The sequence below is a fragment of the Platichthys flesus genome, chromosome 16 (assembly GCF_949316205.1).
Source record: "Platichthys flesus chromosome 16, fPlaFle2.1, whole genome shotgun sequence".
Taxonomy (NCBI): Eukaryota; Metazoa; Chordata; class Actinopteri; order Pleuronectiformes; family Pleuronectidae; genus Platichthys; species Platichthys flesus.
The window spans coordinates 1,462,390-1,483,520 of record NC_084960.1 but is presented as its reverse complement, the minus strand read 5'-3'; the positions used below and the strand labels follow the sequence as shown (position 1 = coordinate 1,483,520).

Genomic DNA, 21,131 nt, shown 5'->3' with positions numbered 1-21,131 from the left:
TCCACCAATTCAAATATCAAAACTATTGTAATTTTAAGGGATTTTTGTGTCTGAATCATAAATTAGTTTCTTATTTTGAACCTTTTTATCGTAAGATGTTATTTTCTAAACGTAGAAACGACCCAGAGAGTTAGAAATACTTGAGGTGGGCTACATATCTCATATCTCACAGTATTATTCTCTCAACTCAAATCAGCTTCACGTGGCTCCATCCCCCAGTCGGATGTTATCTTCAGGGCAAGATGGCAGCGTTTGTATCTGGGATGTTTTGGCTCAATCTCTGTGTAGTGGGAGGAAGTGGAGCCGAGTTGTTCATTGCTATATATATATATAACAGTAGAGTTGTGGTCCAGATCGGAAACTCATTAAAAAGCTCCGGAAGGCAGGGGGGGGGGTGCTTGGAGCTTTGTGGTTTCATCACCTGTAGCAACACCTGTCATGTTGTCCCTTTGTTTTCACTTTGTAATTTAATGAATAAATACATTACTGCTCCTTAAACTACTTTAAATCTCACTAACAGTAGATTCAGCTGTTGTACAAGTCGCTCTGCTTTTCTCTGTCCTGAGAAATGAGGATATTAAATGTGCCTGAGAAGGTTTGACACCTCAGAACAGCTGAGGCGAGAGCACAGGGTGTCTTGACGGCTCCATCTGGATCCAGCAGAGTGTCATGTGAGTGTCTGCAGCTCGGTGGATTAACCCTTCCTGCGGTGATGAGCGGCGATGGCGTCCTAAGAGGTCGTGTCCCTTTAGAATCAGACGGGTAACATGTTGAGAGGAGGGAGCTGCAGCAGGGGAGACACAGAATGTGTTCAAATGCTGAAAATAGCCTCAGATCTGAGAGAGAGAAACAAACTGCTCTCTGTGACTCTGCTTCTCTGGAGCAGTGACTCGCCAGGCGGCCTCCACAGCTGGTCCTGAGCAGAGGACTCACGAAAACATAGAGTAGAGGAAGATCATTTAGTGGATCGCTCTACCAGCTGAAGTGTCATCATCCTCTTCCACAGACACACACCTGAAGACGCACAATATCTCCTACACATGTAAACATCTTAATTATTGAATTTAACTCTACAACAGGGTCAGGGGTTGATTCTCCATGTTGTGTTCTGCTCTGGTGTCTGAGGCCCTGACCTGTCAACAGTTAGTTTTGGATTATGTTTCTTCTTCAGAGGTTTTATGTGACAGATGAAATCCAGAGTGAAATGATCTGTGATGTCACTTCCTGCTCAGAGCGTTCAAACCATTTAAACACAGAGACGTGCACGAGAGAGAGACGGTCCCTGAAAGACTGGATTAAAGCTCTCAGATTAGAAGGCATCTGGTGACCTCAGCAGCAGAGAGAGCAGTCTGCAGTGTGTGTGGGTGTGTTAGTGTGTGTGTGTGTGTGTGTGTGAGAAAGAGAGAGAGAGATTACCACCACTAGCAGAATGTGCATTAGAGATTGGTTCTGGTTCTCTTTGTATCTCTCTGTGTGTGTGTGTGTGTGAGTGTAGTTGTGTTGTGGGTGGATTGTTAATCTTAATCCACTCGTGAGTGTACACGCTGTGAACCAACAGGCCATTAGCCTCTTTTTTTGTGTTTGTGCGTCAATGTGTGTTTGAGTGGGAGTATATGAAGACGTCCATATGTAACCGGTGTGTGTATGTGGGTGTGTGTGTGTTAGTAAGTCATTGTGTAACTTCATATTGAGATGCACTGGTATGCACGTGTGTGTGTGTGTGTTTGTGTTTGTGTGCTTGAGAGAGTAATCTGAGAGCGAATGGGGGTTAGAGGGGCCATTAACCAGTGCATTAGCCCCGACTGCAGACAGACTGAGGAGTGTGTGTGTGTGTGTGTGTGTGTGTGTGTGAGTGTGTGTGTGAGTGTGTGTGTGTGTGCGTGCACGGAGGAGAGCTGATGGTTTGAGGATTTCAGGGGGAAATGGACAATGGGGGTGAGGATTTACCAGCGAGGGGGATTGAGTGCATTAGTGAGTCCATGTGTGTCAGTGTGCGTCGAAGGGATTGAGGGGAGCTGACCCACAAACAGCAGACAGACACACACTGAGCAGGAGTCGGTGTCCCGTCGTCCCACCAGTCACAACACACTTCATCATCCTCGTCCTGAGTGATTCTCTAGATCCATTTCACTGTTGATAAATCAAACGCTCTTGAATCTCACAGTGTTTCTAATCTGTGTTTCCTCAGTTCATATTAATATCTGTATTGTCTTTGTTTGTGCGTCTCTCACATGTCGTCAACAAACCTCTGAGTCCTCTGGAGAGTCTCCTGCTGTGCTCTCTCTCCGGCTCACCAGGACTTTATCCAGAGTTTTTGTTAGCGAGCAGCTGATTTGGATGTTTGCGTTCTCACACCCGGCCCCTGCAGAGATACTCTCAGGAGATTAGCAGGAGTTCAGTCTGAAAGCAGCTTTAGTCTGTCGGCTGCCGGGGCGAGTTCTCCCATCGGAGTCCGTCAGGGAGCAAGTGCTCCACCATCACGTCTATTCAATGCACCACAAGCTGGAGATGATTCCAGATGCGTTTGGGTCAAAGCTTCATTTTCAACCACGAGATTAAAGCCAAGACTTGAACAAATCGAAGCTGAGATCGATCTGGTGAACATGATCTAGAACTTCCTTCTCAGACAGTATCTGTTTCTAGAGATCAGCTTCTGCAGCGAGTCGCATCAAGAGACAGAGACAGAAAGTGAGCGAGCGAGAGGCTCTGACACGGAGGAGAGAGAGAGAGAGAGATCCCTCCTGCAGCTCCTGCTTTCTATTATTCATGAGTGAGGAGACGCAGTGAAGAGGAAGGAGGAGCAGCAGCTTCCTGTCTTTTCTCCTGAACCTCTTCTTCTTTATTCCCTCGTTCTCTGGCTCCAGATCTGCTCGTGCAGGGTTTTCACACTTTGCTGCACCAGATTGATCCTGATTGGATGATTACATCAATAAGCAGGTTTTGAATAGAGTGAATGTGAATATGAACAAAAAGGAATACGACAACCAAGCTGTCTAAAAATCTTCTACTTTATTCAAGAACATAAATGTTTCTGTAAAACATTCAATAAAAAATGATCTTTAATTTATTGCTCATTGTCATCTTTACACTAGGACTTGATCTGATGCATAATAAGTTTTTCCAAAGCACTCTCACGAGGAATATGTCGCTAGATATTTAGACACGTTTTTATGCTGTCGTTATTATAGTAGTAACATACACACATACACGCATGTTCTGATTATATAAAAACAAACCAAACAAGTTACAGCAGCCAGACCGAAAGAAAAACAGAAAAACATGGGTCTCAGTTTGTGTTCCTCGTTCTCCGGTGGTGATGATGACGGTGACGTGAGAATCAGATCGGAACATTTTCAGGGAATAAATCAACAAACAGATTATATGTGGATGGAATCTTCCTTCACTCGCCTATCTATAAGCTAACATACACCTAAACTATCAGAATAAAAAGAATAATTAAAAAAAGCTGATGAACCCTAAAGCCTCTCGTTGGACGCTTCTACGCTGAGGGTCGCTCTGGACGTCTTACATTCACCGGCCTCACTACAGGCAGAGGGGTTTTTACATTAGAAGTCGTGAAACATGTCGGTGTGTCAAGCTTCACAAGGTACGAGCAAGCAACGAGAATAATGGCCGACAGTTATCAGAGCACCATGAGAGTGCAAAGTCGGTTGCAAGGTTTTTTAAGAGGAAAATGTAATATTTGCATTTACAAAGGACCCGAAGTCCTCGGAGCGCTGAGTCGCCGTCAGGGAACCGGGGTCGTGTAGAAGAAAAGGTTCCAGACTCGTTACAGTACTGAGACGATGGGAGGCTCCACTGACCCCAGGTCCTTCAGAGAAGCCTCCTCACTCCTCGTGCACATTCCCACTGAGCGACCTGCATGCGTGTGTGTTCTACAGAGATCTTTGTGAGGATCTTACAGAGTGATATTGGCTGGTCTGCACTTTCTTACCCACTTTTAAACGGCTGTTTGAGGGTTAAGAATTAGGTCCAGGTCCGGATCGGGCTTTGAGTCGTGATGGTTAAGGTGACGTCTGCTATTTGAGGTTATGACTTCTGTATTTCCTCTAATAAAAGAAGGTCTATGTTCTCAACTCAATGCCAGGACTCTCTGGTAGGAAGCCATGCATCTGCTGGTCCTGCAAATATGTCACGATAACAATTATAGTGCTTTTACTTTGAAACAAGTACAGGAAGTGTTGCCAATACTTGTGTTTTGAGACGTATTTGACGGATCTAGACATCGAATCTGTTCATATTTCTGTGAACTGTGAAAAGTTGAGACCTTGACTCTGAAGACTCACACATCCTGTGTCGCCCGGCTGCTCAGGACAAAGGAAAGCATTACACCAACGAGTGTCCTCACTAAGATAGAAGTATAAGTTGTGTGTTTGTGCGATGCAGCTGCATGCACAAGCATCAGAAGCCACATGGGAGCCTGGTGTCCGAATTTAGTTTCTCTTTTCTTGAAAATACACACACACACACAGACACACACAGAGCGGTGCGGGGGTCAGTGTCCAAACCTCATGCCACATATTTACATTCTTATATTAAGGAAACTGTGTACAAGGCAGGCGTACAGTAGACGGTGTTTTGTCGTTTTGTTTCAAGTTGAGGAAGGAGCGAGTGCAGACGTACGGAAAACCAACAAAATCTAAACGTGAGAGAAAGTTCTCATCAATAAATAAATAAATAAACCAAGTCTTGATAAATAAGTTAATAAGTTAAAGGGGTCTGTCTGTACATGTGTGCAGATGGATTCTGTGCGTGTGTATGTGTGTGTGGTTTGCGTGCATGTCTTGCGTGTGTGTGTTTGTGTGTTTGTGTGTTGCCTTGGGGCCTGTAGCTAAGGAGGAGAGGGAACAGAAAACTCACACCTCCTCCAGAGACCCACACCTTCATTCTGCTCCAGCAACACAAACAGAGCGAGTCTGACCCCCCCGACACCGAGGAGGATCGAGTCCCGCTGCAGATCATACACTTGATATCCAGACTTTCAAAGATGTGTGCAAACCAAGACCTATGAGAACCCAGTGACTCACACTGGGAGGACCGATTTGAAAACTGAAAACTCTTCTCGTGTTGTTCATCCATGTAAAAGCTCCATTTTTGTTTAGCGAGATTAACTTTAGTAAATTTAGTCTCATGATATTTTCAGACGTTGGTTTTCTTGCATTTCTCTGATGACAGGTTCTTTCAGAGTATCTCAGCGAATCACGATGTTTTCCATTCGTCACATGTCTAGAAAACGATGACATCTCTAAAGGGAGAAGCACTCAAACGTCTCACCCGGTCTTAAAGGGTTGAGACATATGAAGACCTTTAATCAATATGTGATAAAGTCATATATGCAGGTCTCACATGTCAGAGCCTGTAAAACCAACATAAGCAAATCCTTGATGGGTAACAGACTAGAAATGATGGAGATTTCAGATTAGATCTTATGAAGTGTTAATAACCTTCATGTAACAGATTAAAATCGGTTGATTGGCAATGTAAAAAAATACCAAAAACTTGTTTTATGAAGTTTTCAAACTGGAGAACAGAATCGCCCCTAGATGACCTCCAGTCAGTCGGTGGGTGGGAATCTGTCTCTACAGTTTATTACAAAACAAATGGAATAAAAACTGCTCTGAATAAAGAATGAAAGAGAAGAGGAAGCTTGTGACTGGCAGCTGCATAAAGAAACCTTCACGTGTCCACAGAGAGACGAGTAGTGAGAGTATTGATCATCATCATATCATAAGAGTGATGCGTGGCCGTGGCCTGTGTGGCAGTCAGGGGGAAATCCTATGTGTGTGTCTGTCAGTGCGTGTTCGAGAGAGGGGGGGGGGTCAGCTGTTGTACATTCGCGGTGAGAGGTTAGGGGGCGCTGTCCTGCCATGGCCTCCGCAGGCCGGAGGGGGTCGGGGTCAGGGGTCATCTGCGGGTGTGTGTTGGTCAGCGTGGTTGAAGATGTGAGGTCATGGCAGGGGGGGGGGGGGGGGGCGTGGCCTCTTCTAGAGGAGGATGCATTTTCCTTTCTCCACCCACGGGTTGCTCTTCATCAGCTCGGGGTTCAGGAAGGGATCCTCCGGGACGCCGTCCTCTATCCACTTCACCAGACTGAGGGACACACAGAGACAGAAAGGATCTTATGATCTTTACTCGTTTGCTTTACCCTGAGCTATGAACAGATGTGCAGATGTTTGCAGATGCATGGTGAACGTTACGCACTCGGTCACTGTTTTGGACGACTTCTCTCTCTTGAAGGCCAGCTGGTACTTCAGGCTCTCCACCTCCTTCTTCATCTGGGGCAGGTCCATCTCATCCATGGCTGCACTTTGTTGTCGGGCTTCTCTACCTGTGCACAGCAAGAGGAGGACAGAGTTAGATTGATAGATAGATAGATAGATAGATAGATAGATAGATAAATAGATAGATAGATAGATAGATAGATAGATAGATAGATAAATAGATAGATAGATAGATAGATAGATAGATAGATTGATAGATAGATAGATAGATAGATAGATAGATAGATAGATAGATAGATAGATAGATAGATAAATAGATAGATAGATAGATAGATAGATAGATAGATTGATAGATAGATAGATAGATAGATAGATAGATAGATAGATAGATAGATAGATTGATAGATTGATAGATAGATAGATAGATAGATAGATAGATAGATAGATAGATAGATAGATAGATAGATAGATAGATAGATAGATAGATAGATAGATAGATTGATAGATAGATAGATAGATAGATAGATAGATAGATAGGTAGATAGATTGATAGATAGATAGATAGATAGATAGATAGATAGATAGATAGATAGATAGATAGATAGATAGATAGATAGATAGATAGATAGATAGATAGATAGATAGATAAATAGATAGATAGATAGATAGATAGATAGATAGATTGATAGATAGATAGATAGATAGATAGATAGATAGATAGATAGATAGATTGATAGATTGATAGATAGATAGATAGATAGATAGATAGATAGATAGATAGATAGATAGATAGATAGATAGATAGATAGATAGATAGATAGATTGATAGATAGATAGATAGATAGATAGATAGATAGATAGATAGGTAGATAGATTGATAGATAGATAGATAGATAGATAGATAGATAGATAGATAGATAGATAGATAGATAGATAGGTAGGTAGGTAGATAGATAGATAGATAGATAGATAGATAGATAGATAGATAGATAGATAGATAGATAGATAGATTGATAGATTGATAGATTGATAGATAGGTAGATAGATAGATAGATAGATAGATAGATAGATAGATAGATTGATAGATTGATAGATAGATAGATAGATAGATAGATAGGTAGATAGATTGATAGATAGATAGATAGATAGATAGATAGATAGATAGATAGATAGATAGATAGATAGATAGATAGATAGATAGATAGATAGATAGATAGATAGATAGATAGATAGATAGATAGATAGATAGATAGATAGATAGATAGATAGATAGATAGATAGATAGATAGATGGATGGATGGATGGAGGGATGGACACTTTATAATCCCGTGGGAATTCAGATCATCCAGTAGCTTGTACACGTAACACACATCACTGACATACATACATAAATACATAAATCACATACAGAGAACATATTTACGGATACAGGAATGCGATGATGTGATTGTGTCAGTGTCCAGTAGGAAAGTGTTCTTGTGCTGCTGGAGTGGATAGTACAATAAAATATAAAATGTATATATATATAAAAACAGCAACAAAAAAAATTATATCTAAATATATAACAATATGTAGTGGTAAAGTCTTTGCATGGGGCTAGTATAGCCAGTAAAGGGATTGGATAGTACAATAAAATATAAAATGTATGGATATAAAAACAGCAGGAAAATATATATATCTAAATATATAAGAATATGTAGTGGATGTAAGAATATGTGGTCATGATAATAACGTTTCTTTCTGGAGAAGGTCCGTATAACACATAAAAGCAAGCGCCCAGTTTTAGAACGGCAGGATAACAGGAAAATGAAATGTGTTTAAAACATATGTTCAGAAAACATGTGAATAATTGATCGTGGGATTTGAGGCCCAACAAGCGTGAGGTCGACTCCCTGCAGCAACGTTCTCTTGGTTCTTTTTCTGTTGCTTCCTCCTCTCTCTCTCTCTCTCTCTCTCTCTCTCTCTCTCTCTCACACTCCACACCCACGCTCTCATTCACTGTCAGTGACACTCGTCCTCGCTGGTGCGGATACGTGTGTTTGTGTACCCCTGTGTGTGTGGTTGTGTGGTTGTGTGTGTGAGTCTGTGTGTGTCACCTGAGGATGCAGGCGAGCTGAGTGCTTGTCTAGCCTGCACTCAGGATTGATCTCATCGAGGTGCTTCAGCACAGAGACAACACTGGTGTTTTAAGGGACATTCAATAGCACTTGATGTTCTGCAGTTTTTCCTTTATGACAGTTTAGTGAGTGTGTGTGTGTTTGTGTGAGGGGGGGGGGGGTTGAGGCAGGAGAAAGCAGCTCTGAATTTGAAAACCACTCGACTGTGTGGTGCACTACAAAGACTGTGAGCTGTGTTTTTATGTTTGAATGTCTCTCAAGCTCTCTCCTGCTATTTTTAACTGAACGCACTGTGGGCTGTGGGAGGTTGAAACGCAGCTCGCCATTTCATTTCTCCAACATTCTTTATATATATTTTGGGTTCCACAGTGAGCGGTTCTGGAGCCGGTGTGTGTCCGTCCTGGGCCGCTGAAGAAACATGGAGGTGCAAAACGGGGAGGAGTCTGTGGAGGAGGCGAAGCTGCATAACTGGTTTCTATTAAAAAACTCTGATTCAGGAAGAGAGACAAGAAAACGCAAAACTGAGACGGCAATAAAAAAGACTGAGAGATGAAAATATATCATTTTTACGAGTGGGGGTTCATACGTGTGTCCTTGAGTACGTCTGTGTTTGTGTGTCTGTGTGTGTGTGTGTGTGTGTGTGCGTGTGTGTGTGTGTGTGTGTGTCCAGTATTGGAAGAGGCAGGGCGACAGATTGAGATCAGGTTTCAGCAGCGTTCTCCAGAGACGACGGGAGGATTGGATGTTTCTCCTCTTTCTTTCTCCATCGCTCATCCCTGTTTTCACCTCCAGCCTCTTTTTCCAGGTTCTCGTCTATTTGTCTCCTTCCTCTCTGCGTCCTTGTCTCCTTCCTCTCTGCGTCCTTGTCTCCTTCCTCTCTGTGTCCTTGTCTCCTTCCTCTCTGCGTCTCCTTCTGCTCTGCCAGTGTCTGTTTGCCTATCAATTCATTTTCTCAACTTTCTCTCTCTCTCATTCTTTTCCAATGAGCGCTGCATCATATTTCGGGGGGGGGTGGGGGGGCTGGCTGTCTTTAGGTGCGAGACAACGAGACCTGATGTCTTCATAAACCACTGTCCACATGTCAGAGCTCTTAAAACCAAGTGGATAAACACTTCAGATTAATTTCATGTAAAAGCAACTTGTCACTAGCAACACCTTCAGGCTCAGTACTCCACAGTACTACAGTACTACAGTAGTCCACAGCACTCCACAGTACCCTACAGTACTACAATACTCCAAAGAGTAGGAGTGGAAGCCTCCGTTATTAACTGACAGGTTCTATTCATGTAATTATTCGTCTGCTTTTAGAACATTGACTCTGGAAAGTGGGCGTATGTGATTAATGTGCAAACCATTTATTAGAATCCTGTTTGAAGTGAAGCTGTCCCTCCTCCATCTCGGCTCTATTGACTGCACCTGCCACTCTCCATTCTGTCCTCCCCATTCATCATTCACCTTTTTCATTTTAATGGCTCCCTCCTCCTCTCATGTTACACGTCCTGTTATTTGCTCAACACGTGCACACGTATCACTCCTCTGTTTGTCTTCTGCGTCTCTGCCAGCAGCTGATTCAAAACAGAGAATAAACACTTCTACTTTCTTTAAATGGACTCATGGAAAGACTTGAATCACAGAGATGTGTTTCCCCTCTTGTCTCTTCCTCTCACTGCGCTGATATCTGCTTCCTGTCCGTCTCCCGCTGTCTCACACAGATGTCTCCTCGCTAAGTGCTCCGCGTCCATTTGTGAGCAATCGTCTCTTCTCTCTCTCTCTGTTGCCGGTGGAGGTCACTGCTGATAAAACCGTCCTAAATGACATATTATACTTAAACCAGCCATCAGGTTCACAGGTGGCAGTGAAGTATATTCAAACACAAATATATCCCTGACAAATGGACTGTAACCAGTGGCTGAAACCACCATAAACCAGTCTCATAAAGCCCAGTCTGCTCGCTGTCACTGGGTCGACCTCGGCTTCCTCAAAGTTTCTCTCACAAGCATCGGCCATTGAAAGACATGAGAATCTCTTCCTCTTGCTCCCACAGGATGTGGTCGAGGATGTGTATCAGCTGGAGTCTGTCGACCTTTGACCTCCTCACAATGCATTTTCTGTACATGAAGATTTAGAAAGATATATGTAGTAATACGCTGTAATGGTTTTATGATGTCGTACTGCTTTCAATTACAAGATGGCGTTTAGAAAGCTCCTTCAAATGCGTCCACGTGAAACAAAGGCACCAGGGGGTGGATCCTTCTCAACATGTCCCAGGATTCAATGCACTTCGATAACAAACGGGACATTAAGACGTTCTTGTTGATTCATGCCTGGATGTTTAAGTCCCTGATGAACTCCACAACAGCTTGAGACGGACAGTTCTGTCCATAATGTGTCTTCATTTACAGAAACAGACATCTGTGCTTTTCCACCTGAGTCATCATCAAATCTGTTCAGGACCCAGCTATTTATTAAACCCTGCAGAGGCAGTTGAAGGCTGAAGTCTTCAGCGGTCTCAGTTTTAGCAGAATTCATACTTCATATTAATATTTAACAGATGTAAACTGTTTTCCCCTCAAACCAGAGCAATGAAAGGTAATGAAATGTGAGATAAATGTGATCAAAACAGAATCTAATTCAGGCCCAGCGTCAGCGTCAGTGTCTGTAATGAAGATTCAGGACAGCAGTGGGTGGTGCTGGCTGGTCTGGGTGTGCCTGCAGTGGATACTGCGGTGGATGAGGAGCTGGGAGTTTAAACTGGGACACTTTCCATGAAGCTGTTTGCCTCAGGATTAAACTCAAGTGTCATAAAAGATGTCGAAGTTAATTACCTTCTCTTTTTTAACTGTATTTTTTTGACAACTTCTAATCAAACATTTACATTTTAATTTAATTCAATCAAGTCTGAGAACAGACGACACTTCACGTCTGACGTGCACACAACTCCAGAGTTTTAGAGACTGGGAAGTTTGGAAACGTTACTGGTCCATGACGTAGATGCTCACAACCTCTTGCTGGTCGGGCCTATTCAGTCACAACGTAGCCTTCTCTGATTCGTCAGGCTCTTATCACATGACCCCCTTCTTGAGGACAACATCCAGCATCAGCCTCGGCCACCAGAGGAGAACACAACATGGAGAATCGACTACAAGTGATGCAGGCCCTGTTGTCTTCTGCCTTTTATAATGATACGACTAGTACGATGTAGAGGAGACGAGAAGTTATTGAAGCAAAATTCTGCAGCTTAACCAAATGCACATGCACACGGCAGGTGTATGTGAGTGGTCACGTGATCTGTGTTTCCAGGCGTGTTAATATGGACGAGGATTAAAACTGATATGGAACCAAAAGGCTTGCATGGACAGAGATCGTTTTAATTTGAAATATTCAAACATAGTTGTATTTATGAAGCTTAAAAGGCTGTTGTGTGTTTGTGTGCTGCCTTTGTTAAGATACAGTTTTAATGGGTGTGTGCAGCTGGGGGTGGGGGTGGGGGGGGTGTGTTTAAGGGAAGGTTTGTAGGTCACATTGTGATTTGGGTCAAAAGCATCCAGAGATTAACCTCTAGCCCCTGTCTCCTCTGCTGTCTTTACCAGCCTCTAACAGCAATGTGTGCACGTCTCTGTGTGTGTCTGTGTGTGTGTGTGTGTGTGTGTGTGTGTGCTACCAGTGGTAAATGTGTTGAATTGCTCCCTCTGTATTCTGGGAGACTCGCTGAAGGTTAAAATGGTAAAAAAAACAAACTCTGAGAGGAACGTGAACGAGTGAAAGTCCGAGAAAGTGATGAGTCGAGGACGATGCGACAGACAAGGATAAATAAGAGGTGGAGAGAGAGAGGAGGGGAAACAGAGTGAGGGACTCTTCTCGCCTCTGGAGCTGCTGCATTGTAAATAGAGACTAAAAATAGAAAGGAGCAGGCAGCGCTCCTCTGAGAGGCGAGGAGGAAGACGAGGCACCTGCAGCTAAACGGACGAAGACGTGAGGATAATAACCGACAGATGATGATTGAGCTTTAACAACCAGACCACGTGTTTCACCACTTCAACCAGCTCTGAGGCCACTGGGACCAGTTCAGCTCCAGTACACCACCAGCACGACCCTGCCTGGCTGCACTCGATCACATAGGATCAATATCGGCCTGAACTGGATTGGGTGGGATCAATGTTTGCATCAGTCAGGACACACAGGAGACAGCTCCACTTTCCCCTTCAGTGTAAAGAGCTCATTGTGTGGTTGTGTGGTTGTGTGTGATCACTGAGATCGAGAAAACAACTGCAACGGACACAAAACAGCTGCAAAGATTCAGAAAACAACCAGAGAGACACAAAACAACAACAAACAGACATACACAACAACAGATAGATGTTTAACAAATACAAATATAAGCACAAACCACCAGGAAGGGTTCAGAACAACCACAGTGCGACAACACAGCCACAATGAGACACACAACCACTTTGTGGTCGGACATTTAGATTATTTTCATTTGTCAGTGTAATTTATCAGCTATAAACATTATGACTATAAAGGTTATTACAGCCCTTCTTAAAAACAGGCAAACAGTGGAAACACCTGAACACAGGGTCAGGTGAGGCCACAAGAGAAGGGAGAGAGAAGGAGGAGAGAAGGAGGAGAGAAGGAGGAGAGAAGGAGGAGAGAAGGAGAAGAGAAGGTGCAGAGGAGAAATGTATGATTTATGTAATATTCCTGGGTTCCCATTGGCTAGTGTTGAGCTGGAGGTGGATACTTTATGGACTTAAAAATAAACTACACACCTGCATGTATGTACAATCTAAAACTGATGATTTCTGCATATATTAACTGGGTACTGGGTACTGGGTGCTGGGAGCTGGGTGCTGGGTGCTGGGAGCTGGGTGCTGGGTGCTGGGAGCTGGGTGTTGGGTGCTGGGTGCTGGGTGCTGGGTGCTGGGAGCTGGGTGCTGGGTGCTGGGTGCTGGGTGCTGGGTGCTGGGAGCTGGGTGCTGGGTGCTGGGTGCTGGGTGCTGGGTGCTGGGAGCTGGGTGCTGGGAGCTGGGTGCTGGGTGCTGGGTGCTGGGTGCTGGGAGCTGGGTGTTGGGTGCTGGGTGCTGGGTGTTGGGTGCTGGGTGCTGGGTGTTGGGTGCTGGGTGCTGGGTGTTGGGTGCTGGGTGCTGGGTGCTGGGTGTTTGGTGTTGGGTGATGGGTGTTTGGTGTTGGGTGATGGGTGCTGGGAGCTGGGTGCTGGGAGCTGGGTGTTGGCAGTGTTTGCAGCTCTTACCTCACTGATGCTCCGGTGGAGGCTGTTGCTCTTCCCAAGTCGGGCCGGTGCAGCTGCAGCGACGCACGGACAGAGGCTCTGTATTAACCCGGGCTCTGAGATCCAGCAGCGGCTCCGGCTCACTGAGCACCTCCTGTGTCCACTGGAAGAAAACGAGATGAGGGGTAAAATCCGCAGTGTCTCCAGAGTCAAGGAGCCGGTGACGAGCAGCGAGCGGAGCCGCGGTCCGGGGCGATGCAGCGGAGGAAGAGGAGGGTGAAGATGTGGAGGAGGATGAAGATGTGGAGGAGGATGAGGTGGCGCAAAGCAGCGAAGTGGACAAGTCAACGAGCTGCTCCGGCGCGCGCTCCGCTGTGCACTGACGGTGCTCTCAGCTGGGATCCTCCTATATATGTGTTTGTGTGTGTGTGTGTGTGTGTGAGCGAGAGTGTGTGCGCGTGTGTGTGTCTGTGTGAGAGAGAGAGACTTTATTGTAGGAGTGGCAGAGTTCTCACAGTTTGACATATGCTTGTGTTCCCTCTTATCGCAGTCTCACAATACTTATACATGTTTAGTGAGTTAAACAAATAATAAAATAATAATACAAAATGTAGTATGTGCACATGTTTACAAGTTTTATTTACAAGAGTCACAAAGTACTTTTCAGGGCCGAATAATTTAAAAACCGAGTCACACCATACAAATGTGAAAACAGAAAAAACAAACACACACAGTGAAAATGATGATTATATGAACAACAGATTGTAAAGTGTATAAACAGACACACAAATCACTGGCACGTCTTTTTGAACATGTGGGTCTTTAAGTTATATTTTCTTAAAGATAAAGATAGGACATTCCACAACTTGCTACTGAGCCACAAATCGGGGGGGGGGGGGGGGGGGGGGGGGTCGATTACGCAAATCACTGCATGTTCAGCTGAAGACACGTGTTAGGGTTGTGTTAGGGTTGTGTTAGAGTTGTGTTTAAGGTTTAGGTTACAGGGTAAGACAAGTCAAGTTAGAGTTAGTCTCCAGGAAATAGTAATATCTTAATTTAAATGATTGTGAGTCAATGTATTGTCCTCTGAAGTCCTGGAGTGTGCATGTGTCAGGACAGATTGAGATCTACGGTTCCCCGTGTGTGTGTGTGTGTGTGTGTGTGTGTGTGTCTGTGTGTTTGACCCTTTCCTGCCCCGATTGCCAGACTCTGGATTTCTGCCCTAATATGGCCACTTAAAGCTCCATCTGGTTCCACTGAGAGGAAAAGAAACATATTTGTGTTGTTTTGATTCCACATATGAGAGATTCTGCATCAGAGCGAGAGAGAGAGCGAGAGAGAGAGAGAGAGAGAGCACAAAGGGCGAGCGAGGCCTGGTTCGATCATACATGATGTGAACACAGTTTGTTTAGATGGTTGGATTTTTGATTGCTAATAACCAGCTTGTGCAACCTCTGTGTTTAAGGATCTGAGGGATTGTATACAATGTGTTTTGAGTTAAGATAAGATAAGATAAGATTTAGCTTCATTGACCCGTTGAGGGAATTCTAAATCACTTAGAAGGGGAAATGTAGTAAAAAATATAAATATGAATAGAAACAGATTCAAGGAGAACCAGAGTCGAGGCAATAATTGAGGTTTTTTCATGTCTATGGAAATATTGGTACCGAAGATACTGTTGTGATGTAAAATTCTAGATCCTATATACCCTTCATAGGTTTCCTTCTATTATCCTCATAGCTGGATTAATGATGTGACCAAGCAGAGAAGGGATTTCTTTTGCACTTGATCTTGCAAACGATTGGCTCCTGTCCTCCATCACCCTGGAAGATATCTCTATTATTCCCCCCCTGCAGGACATCGGTAGTTGGGTCAGTCTGGCTGCTGATTGGCTGCGTCTCCTTGTTAGTATTCTGGGTGGACACAGCTTCATCAGTCTCCTCAGGTAGCTTCTCCTCTTCCTCCTCTGTGACTGAGGTCTTCACATGAGGAGTGGGGTCAGTCTGGCTGCTGATTGGCTGCTCAGTTTGAGCAGGTTTGCACTTCCTCTTCCTGTTGCGCTTGATCTACAGTGCTCGGGCCCTTAATAGCATAACAATAGACATACTATATAGAAGGCAGTTTCTAGGGCAATATGAAGATTAAGATGTGTATGATGCAGAAGCTGGTCTGGACGACTGACGAGATGTTTCTGGAGCTTAAGTGTTTTCTGTGACTTTGGCCTATTTAAAGTTGCAGAACTTTTTCATTCACAATAAAATTAATAACACACGAGAGGAAAGAAACACAAAAAAATTAATTTCAGGAGTTACACTTTTAAGAACCCTGATCACATGGATTATTCCTTTAAATAGAGAAAGAGAAACGACTTCAGAGGCGGCTGCATCTTTCCTGTCTTCATATTTTCATTCAGAGCACAGCAGTAGTTCCTCTGGTATCGTCTCCTGACCATCAGCTCACTGCTGCTCAGACACGAGTCCAGACAACTGATTTGTGTTCAGCAGCTGTCAGCAGTTGTTGTGTAATATAAGACAGAAAACAGGTCTCAGATCTGAAGTCTCTGGATGTGACGAGATGTCCTGGACTCAGAAGACTTGAATATAATCACAATAAATAGAAGATGCTGAAACAGGACTGGGAGATGTGAAGACAAGATCAAATGAATTAAAATCTGTATATTAATGTCCAGAGGTTAAAGCTGGACACGTTTCACTGAAGAGCTGAGGAAGCAGTTACCTTCCTCTCTCCTCTTCACAGACTCCAGAGCTGTGAGTGTCTCAGACAGTGGAGACACCAGGACGCTGGCTGGACGGGGACTCGGTCGTCTCCACGTCTCCGGGTCACGCTCCGACATTCTTCGAAGTCCCCCCGGGGAGAAATAGACGTTTTCCATTGGATGGTGAATCCCTGAACCTGCTATCACTTTGCTCCCGGAGCCAGAGTGCATGCTGGGAGCAGAAGCGGTCCACCCCCCCCCCCCCCCTACAAAGAAGGTGTGAACTCACCGGGAAATTGGCTGTTCAGCTGTCCTGGAAAAAAACCTTCAAGACGTGCAGAGACTGGAAAGTGTTGACACATCGAGTTCATACAGATAAACTCCGTGTTAATTGATCAAAATAACTGAGAGAGAAGACATGTACATGTACATGTGTATGTAAAACATACACATGTACTAACGCCAGTTGGGGGGGGGGGTTGTTTTCACGCCAGAAGGTTCTGGAAACACCTTCTGTCGTGAGGCTTCTGACGAGCTGTCAGGTTTTAAATCCAGGAATTCCCCCCCCCCCCCCCCCCATTACTCTGATGTCGTTTATGTTGTGATGTGTTTGATGAACTCTCACAGTAAAGAGGGTCCGGATTAGATTAGATTACAGCTCTCTGTGTGAATGTGGCCAGAGATTGCACGTAACGACATCATGGACGTGATGTGGTGGGAGTGGACGACTGAGGCTCCATCAGATAGAAGGTAGCCTCAAACATCCATTCATTATTTAGGGTCTTTTCCTCTGACATGATGCAGGGGTAGAACAATGTCTACACCAGTGTGATTGGACGCACACTTCTACTACACAACAGAGCAGACACACATGAGGCTCTGTATGCCTGTTTTTCCTTGGGCACCAAAGTTCAGGGTCCTGATTCTGATCTAAATTCAGAAACCATGGACAGAACAGATGTGCTAACGCTGGGTTAGAGATCTGGAGAGCCACCAGAGGGATCTACAGAGGGATTTATAGATAGATGTAGATTTGTATCTGTAGAAATGCGTCAGTTTGTTTAGTGGGTATTTTGCCTTGATTATTTAGGTCCATGTCCCATCCACTAACATGGAGGAGGCGGGATGTGTGAGTTATTCTGCGAGAGATGCTCTGGCTTCACTTTTTGGAGCTGTCATGTCGTCCATCTTTACATAAGATTTCAAGTCTTCATATTTACATGTTACCTTTTGTATATTTTAAAGATATGAAACCTTTCCTTTAAGAGGAAAGTTGGAGTCTTACTCTCTTTGGGTTATAAGGAGCTTAATGTTTTCACTGGATTGTCAATGGAGCTGAAGTTTTCTTTTCCCTTGTTGGTTCCGACGCTGCCTAATTAAACATCTCTTCCTCTTTCTGCTTCTCACTTCCAATGAGATGAATCATTGTTGTGTAACTGTGTTGGGAGAGCGATTGGCTTTGATCAAATCCTCAGAGCCGTTCTCTTGAAATTCCCAAAGAAGCTTCACGTGTTTTCATCTGGATCCCGTCTCAGCCTCCACTTGTTTTTTTTTTTCAGAGCTTCAACGTCAGCGGAACCACTTTGTTTCTATAACCGCTGGGAAAAGGTTGCAGCTCAGATTTAACCATCAATCCTCGGCCGGCGCAGGATTAATCGCCTCAGCTCGCGTGCAGAAAGGTGGAGCGTATTTAACACCAGAAAGCACACACACACACACACACACACACACACACACACACACACACACACACAGACAGACACACACGGATGGGGCAGCGGGGATGGGGATGTGAGCAGCACTTAGAGACGGGGTCTTACTCAGCACTGATCATTAATTCATAACGCAGATCTCAGATGGAAGCTCGGATCAGAAACCTCAGCTTTACGTTTCTAAAAATATGACCAGATGAGATAGAATCCAGCTCTTAATGTATTTACACAAATGTAACCTGTATGAAAATTGATTAAATCCTGCTGTCTTTACCTCCCCTCCACCCCCCCACTCCCAACACACAGACACTCACAGACACACACAGACACACACAGACTCCTTTATATGTGCCTGTGCTGTCTCTGTGTAATCCAGTGTGCGTCTCTTTGTGGCTCAGCTGTACTTTGGCCCCTAATGGACCGAGTCAATGGAGCGGGGGGGGGGGGGGGGGGGCACCCTGTTGTCTCTATCCAGGTCAAGTGTGTGCATATATGTGTGTGTGTGTTTGTGTGTGTGTTGGTTGTGTGTATTCTTTGTTTTCACTTGTGCTTGGTGACAGTCACGCACCAGTGTAGTAACACAAGTATTTAGGTATTTGGATGCAACAACTAATATTCAATTTGTTTGATTTTCAAATAGTTTTCAATTATTTTTTTATATTTGTTTACTGCTCGCTGACATGAATAGATATTCTATCTATCTTTTCATAATATATTGTAGCACATTTTAACCTTATACTTTGAGTGGAGGAGGAAGATTCCTCTTTCAGATTCTAAAGTTAATCCAGTTAATGTTCATCTTGCTCCGAGCTTTGTGTTCTCATAAAAACAGAAAACATCAAATCACTTAAATCTCAGAGTTCATCCACAGAGTCCACGCAGTTGGTCCCGATAAGACAGTAGAGACACTGAGAGACAGGAGGACAAAGCTCTGTGGCTGTCAGCTGTTACAGGCAGGCTCGTCTGCACAGAGGTTTTGTGAATGAAGACTCGAGGTGACAAAATTAAACATTTGGTAACGACACATTCAAGGACACTTACACAAACACTCCCCCACACACCAACACACACACACACACACACACACACACACACACCGTAAGATGTTGGAGAGGTCGAATTAGCACCAAGACTTTTTCTAAATGAAAAATGAAGCTGAATCCCTCTCTGTTGTGATCGACATCCGAACAAACATGTCAACAGTGTGTCGTCCAAAACATCAGCGTCGCACAAGAGGAGGTTGTGTGTCTGCCTGTGTGCGTCTGAGTGTGTCCTGGGGTGGATGGAGATGGGACTCTATTTCAGCGCTGTCCCATACAAAGAAGATAAAACTACTAATGGCCTGCGCTTCCTTTAATGGAGCTGTGTGTGTGCTTGTGTGTGTGCGTTTGTGTGTTTGTGTGCACACGCCAACAAAGCTGCATTGAAACCATCTCTTATTCATGGCTGCATTACAGCATTACTGGTATTCCTGTCTTTCTATTTCCAGCTCCCTCTCTCTTGCATGTGGGCATCTGTTCACGTACCAGCTCCATGTGTGGTGATAAAAGATCCACCCCCCCCCCCCCCCCCACACACACACACACACTGTACATCACACTGCTGAGAAAACCAGGTTCCCACTCACGTCTCCAGGGCTTCATTAACGTGCACGAGGATCTAAATGTGGTGTTTATCTAACATGGATTGTTTCAGTCAGTACTTTTACTCTACTGCTGTAGTTTGACACTTTATATGTAAAATGAAAAATTACACCTGTGATTCTCCAATTGTGACACATGCAAATCACTGAACTGTGAAATCACCAGCAGGTCCATCACATGATCTATTAGCTGTGTTAGTTGATGCATTTTAATTTATTATAGATAAATATTTATATCATTTTAAGCCCTTTTCTCCAGCTATCAGAGGAGGACGGTGTTTCTGACTACATCTAGATAGGCAGCGCCCTCTTCTGGTGACAGCAAGGTGTCGCACAAAAGAACACAAAAGTGTATTTACTCTCACATGTTCCATTGTTTTATTTGATGTTGTTTTATGTTGTTGGTTGTTTCTATGACTCTGTGTCTGTCGTTGTTGTTTTGATGATTCTCTGACCTCATGTTGTTGTTCTTTGTTGGACAGTAAAGCTCTACTCAATCATATTCTGTTCTATTTTGTTCGAAGCAGGTTGTTGGATCCTTCTTAGAAGTTTTTCTTTCAGACAGCTCCTTGATACTTGCACACACACACACACACCTTCACACTATTCTCGTCATTCGCTGATATCAGTCCAGGCTTAATAGGATTATAAATAATAAGTATTATTATTGTTTCAGCTGATACCTGGTACACCTCCACCAAGACCCAACAGTTCTCTTATGAAACCTCATATGAATCCACCAGATCCAGATGTTTATTAAGATCAACACCTAATATCACATACTGTCTTATTTCTTCTAGAAAAGGCAGTTGTTATATTATTATTATGTCTCTCTGTCTCTGTCTCTGTCTCTCTCCCTCTCTGTCTCTCTGCCCTCTCGCTCTCTGTCTGTCTGTCTGTCTCAGCCTATCTCGCTCTCTCTCTCTCTCCATCCCTCTGTCTGTCTGACTGTCTGTCTCTCTGTCTCTCTCTGTCTCTCTCTGTCTCTCTGTCTGTCTGTCTCCCTCCGTCCCTCTGTCTCTCCGCCCTCTCTCGCTCTCTGTCTGTCTGTCTGTCTCAGCCTCTCTCTCTCTGCAGGTGTCTCTCTCCATCCCTCTGTCTGTCTGACTGTCTGTCTCTCTCTCTCGCTCTCTGTCTGTCTATCTGTCTCTCAGTGTCTTTCTGTCTGTCTGTCTGTCCCTCTCTCTCTCCCTCTCTGTCTGTCTCTCCGCCCTCTCTCTCTCTCTCCCTCTCTGTCTGTCTCCCTCCGTCCCTCTGTCTCTCTGCCTCTCTCGCTCTCTGTCTGTCTATCTGTCTCTCAGTGTCTCTCTGTCTGTCTGTGTGTCTGTCTAGCTCTGTCTCTCTCTGTATCTCTCTCTCTCTCTCTCTCTCTCTTTCTCTATCTGTCTCTGTCTTTCTGTCTGTCTGTCTGTCTGTCTCTGTCTGGCTCTGTCTCTCTCTGTATCTCTCTCTCTCTCTCTTTCTCTATCTGT

General features: G+C 44.3%; 1 protein-coding gene across 1 annotated transcript; it reads right to left on the bottom strand.

The window, feature by feature from the left end:
• Positions 1-2,989: 2,989 nt before the first annotated feature.
• On the bottom strand, positions 2,990-13,955 carry gng13b (guanine nucleotide binding protein (G protein), gamma 13b). Its single transcript, XM_062408060.1, has 3 exons — positions 13,611-13,955; positions 6,223-6,349; positions 2,990-6,111 (listed from the first exon to the last, which is right to left on the bottom strand). Exons 2-3 carry the CDS (start codon positions 6,318-6,320, stop codon positions 6,006-6,008), a joined length of 204 nt encoding a protein of 67 aa, XP_062264044.1. The 5' UTR covers positions 6,321-6,349; positions 13,611-13,955; the 3' UTR covers positions 2,990-6,005.
• Between the last annotated feature and the right edge of the window lie 7,176 nt (positions 13,956-21,131).

Coding starts and splice junctions, on each gene's coding strand:
- gng13b (XM_062408060.1), bottom strand. CDS start 6,320: ATGGATGAGATGGACCTGCCCCAGATGAAGAAGGAGGTGGAGAGCCTG. Junction 6,112..6,222: donor TCGTCCAAAACAGTGACCGA/GTGCGTAACGTT, acceptor TGTGTCCCTCAG/TCTGGTGAAGTGGATAGAGG.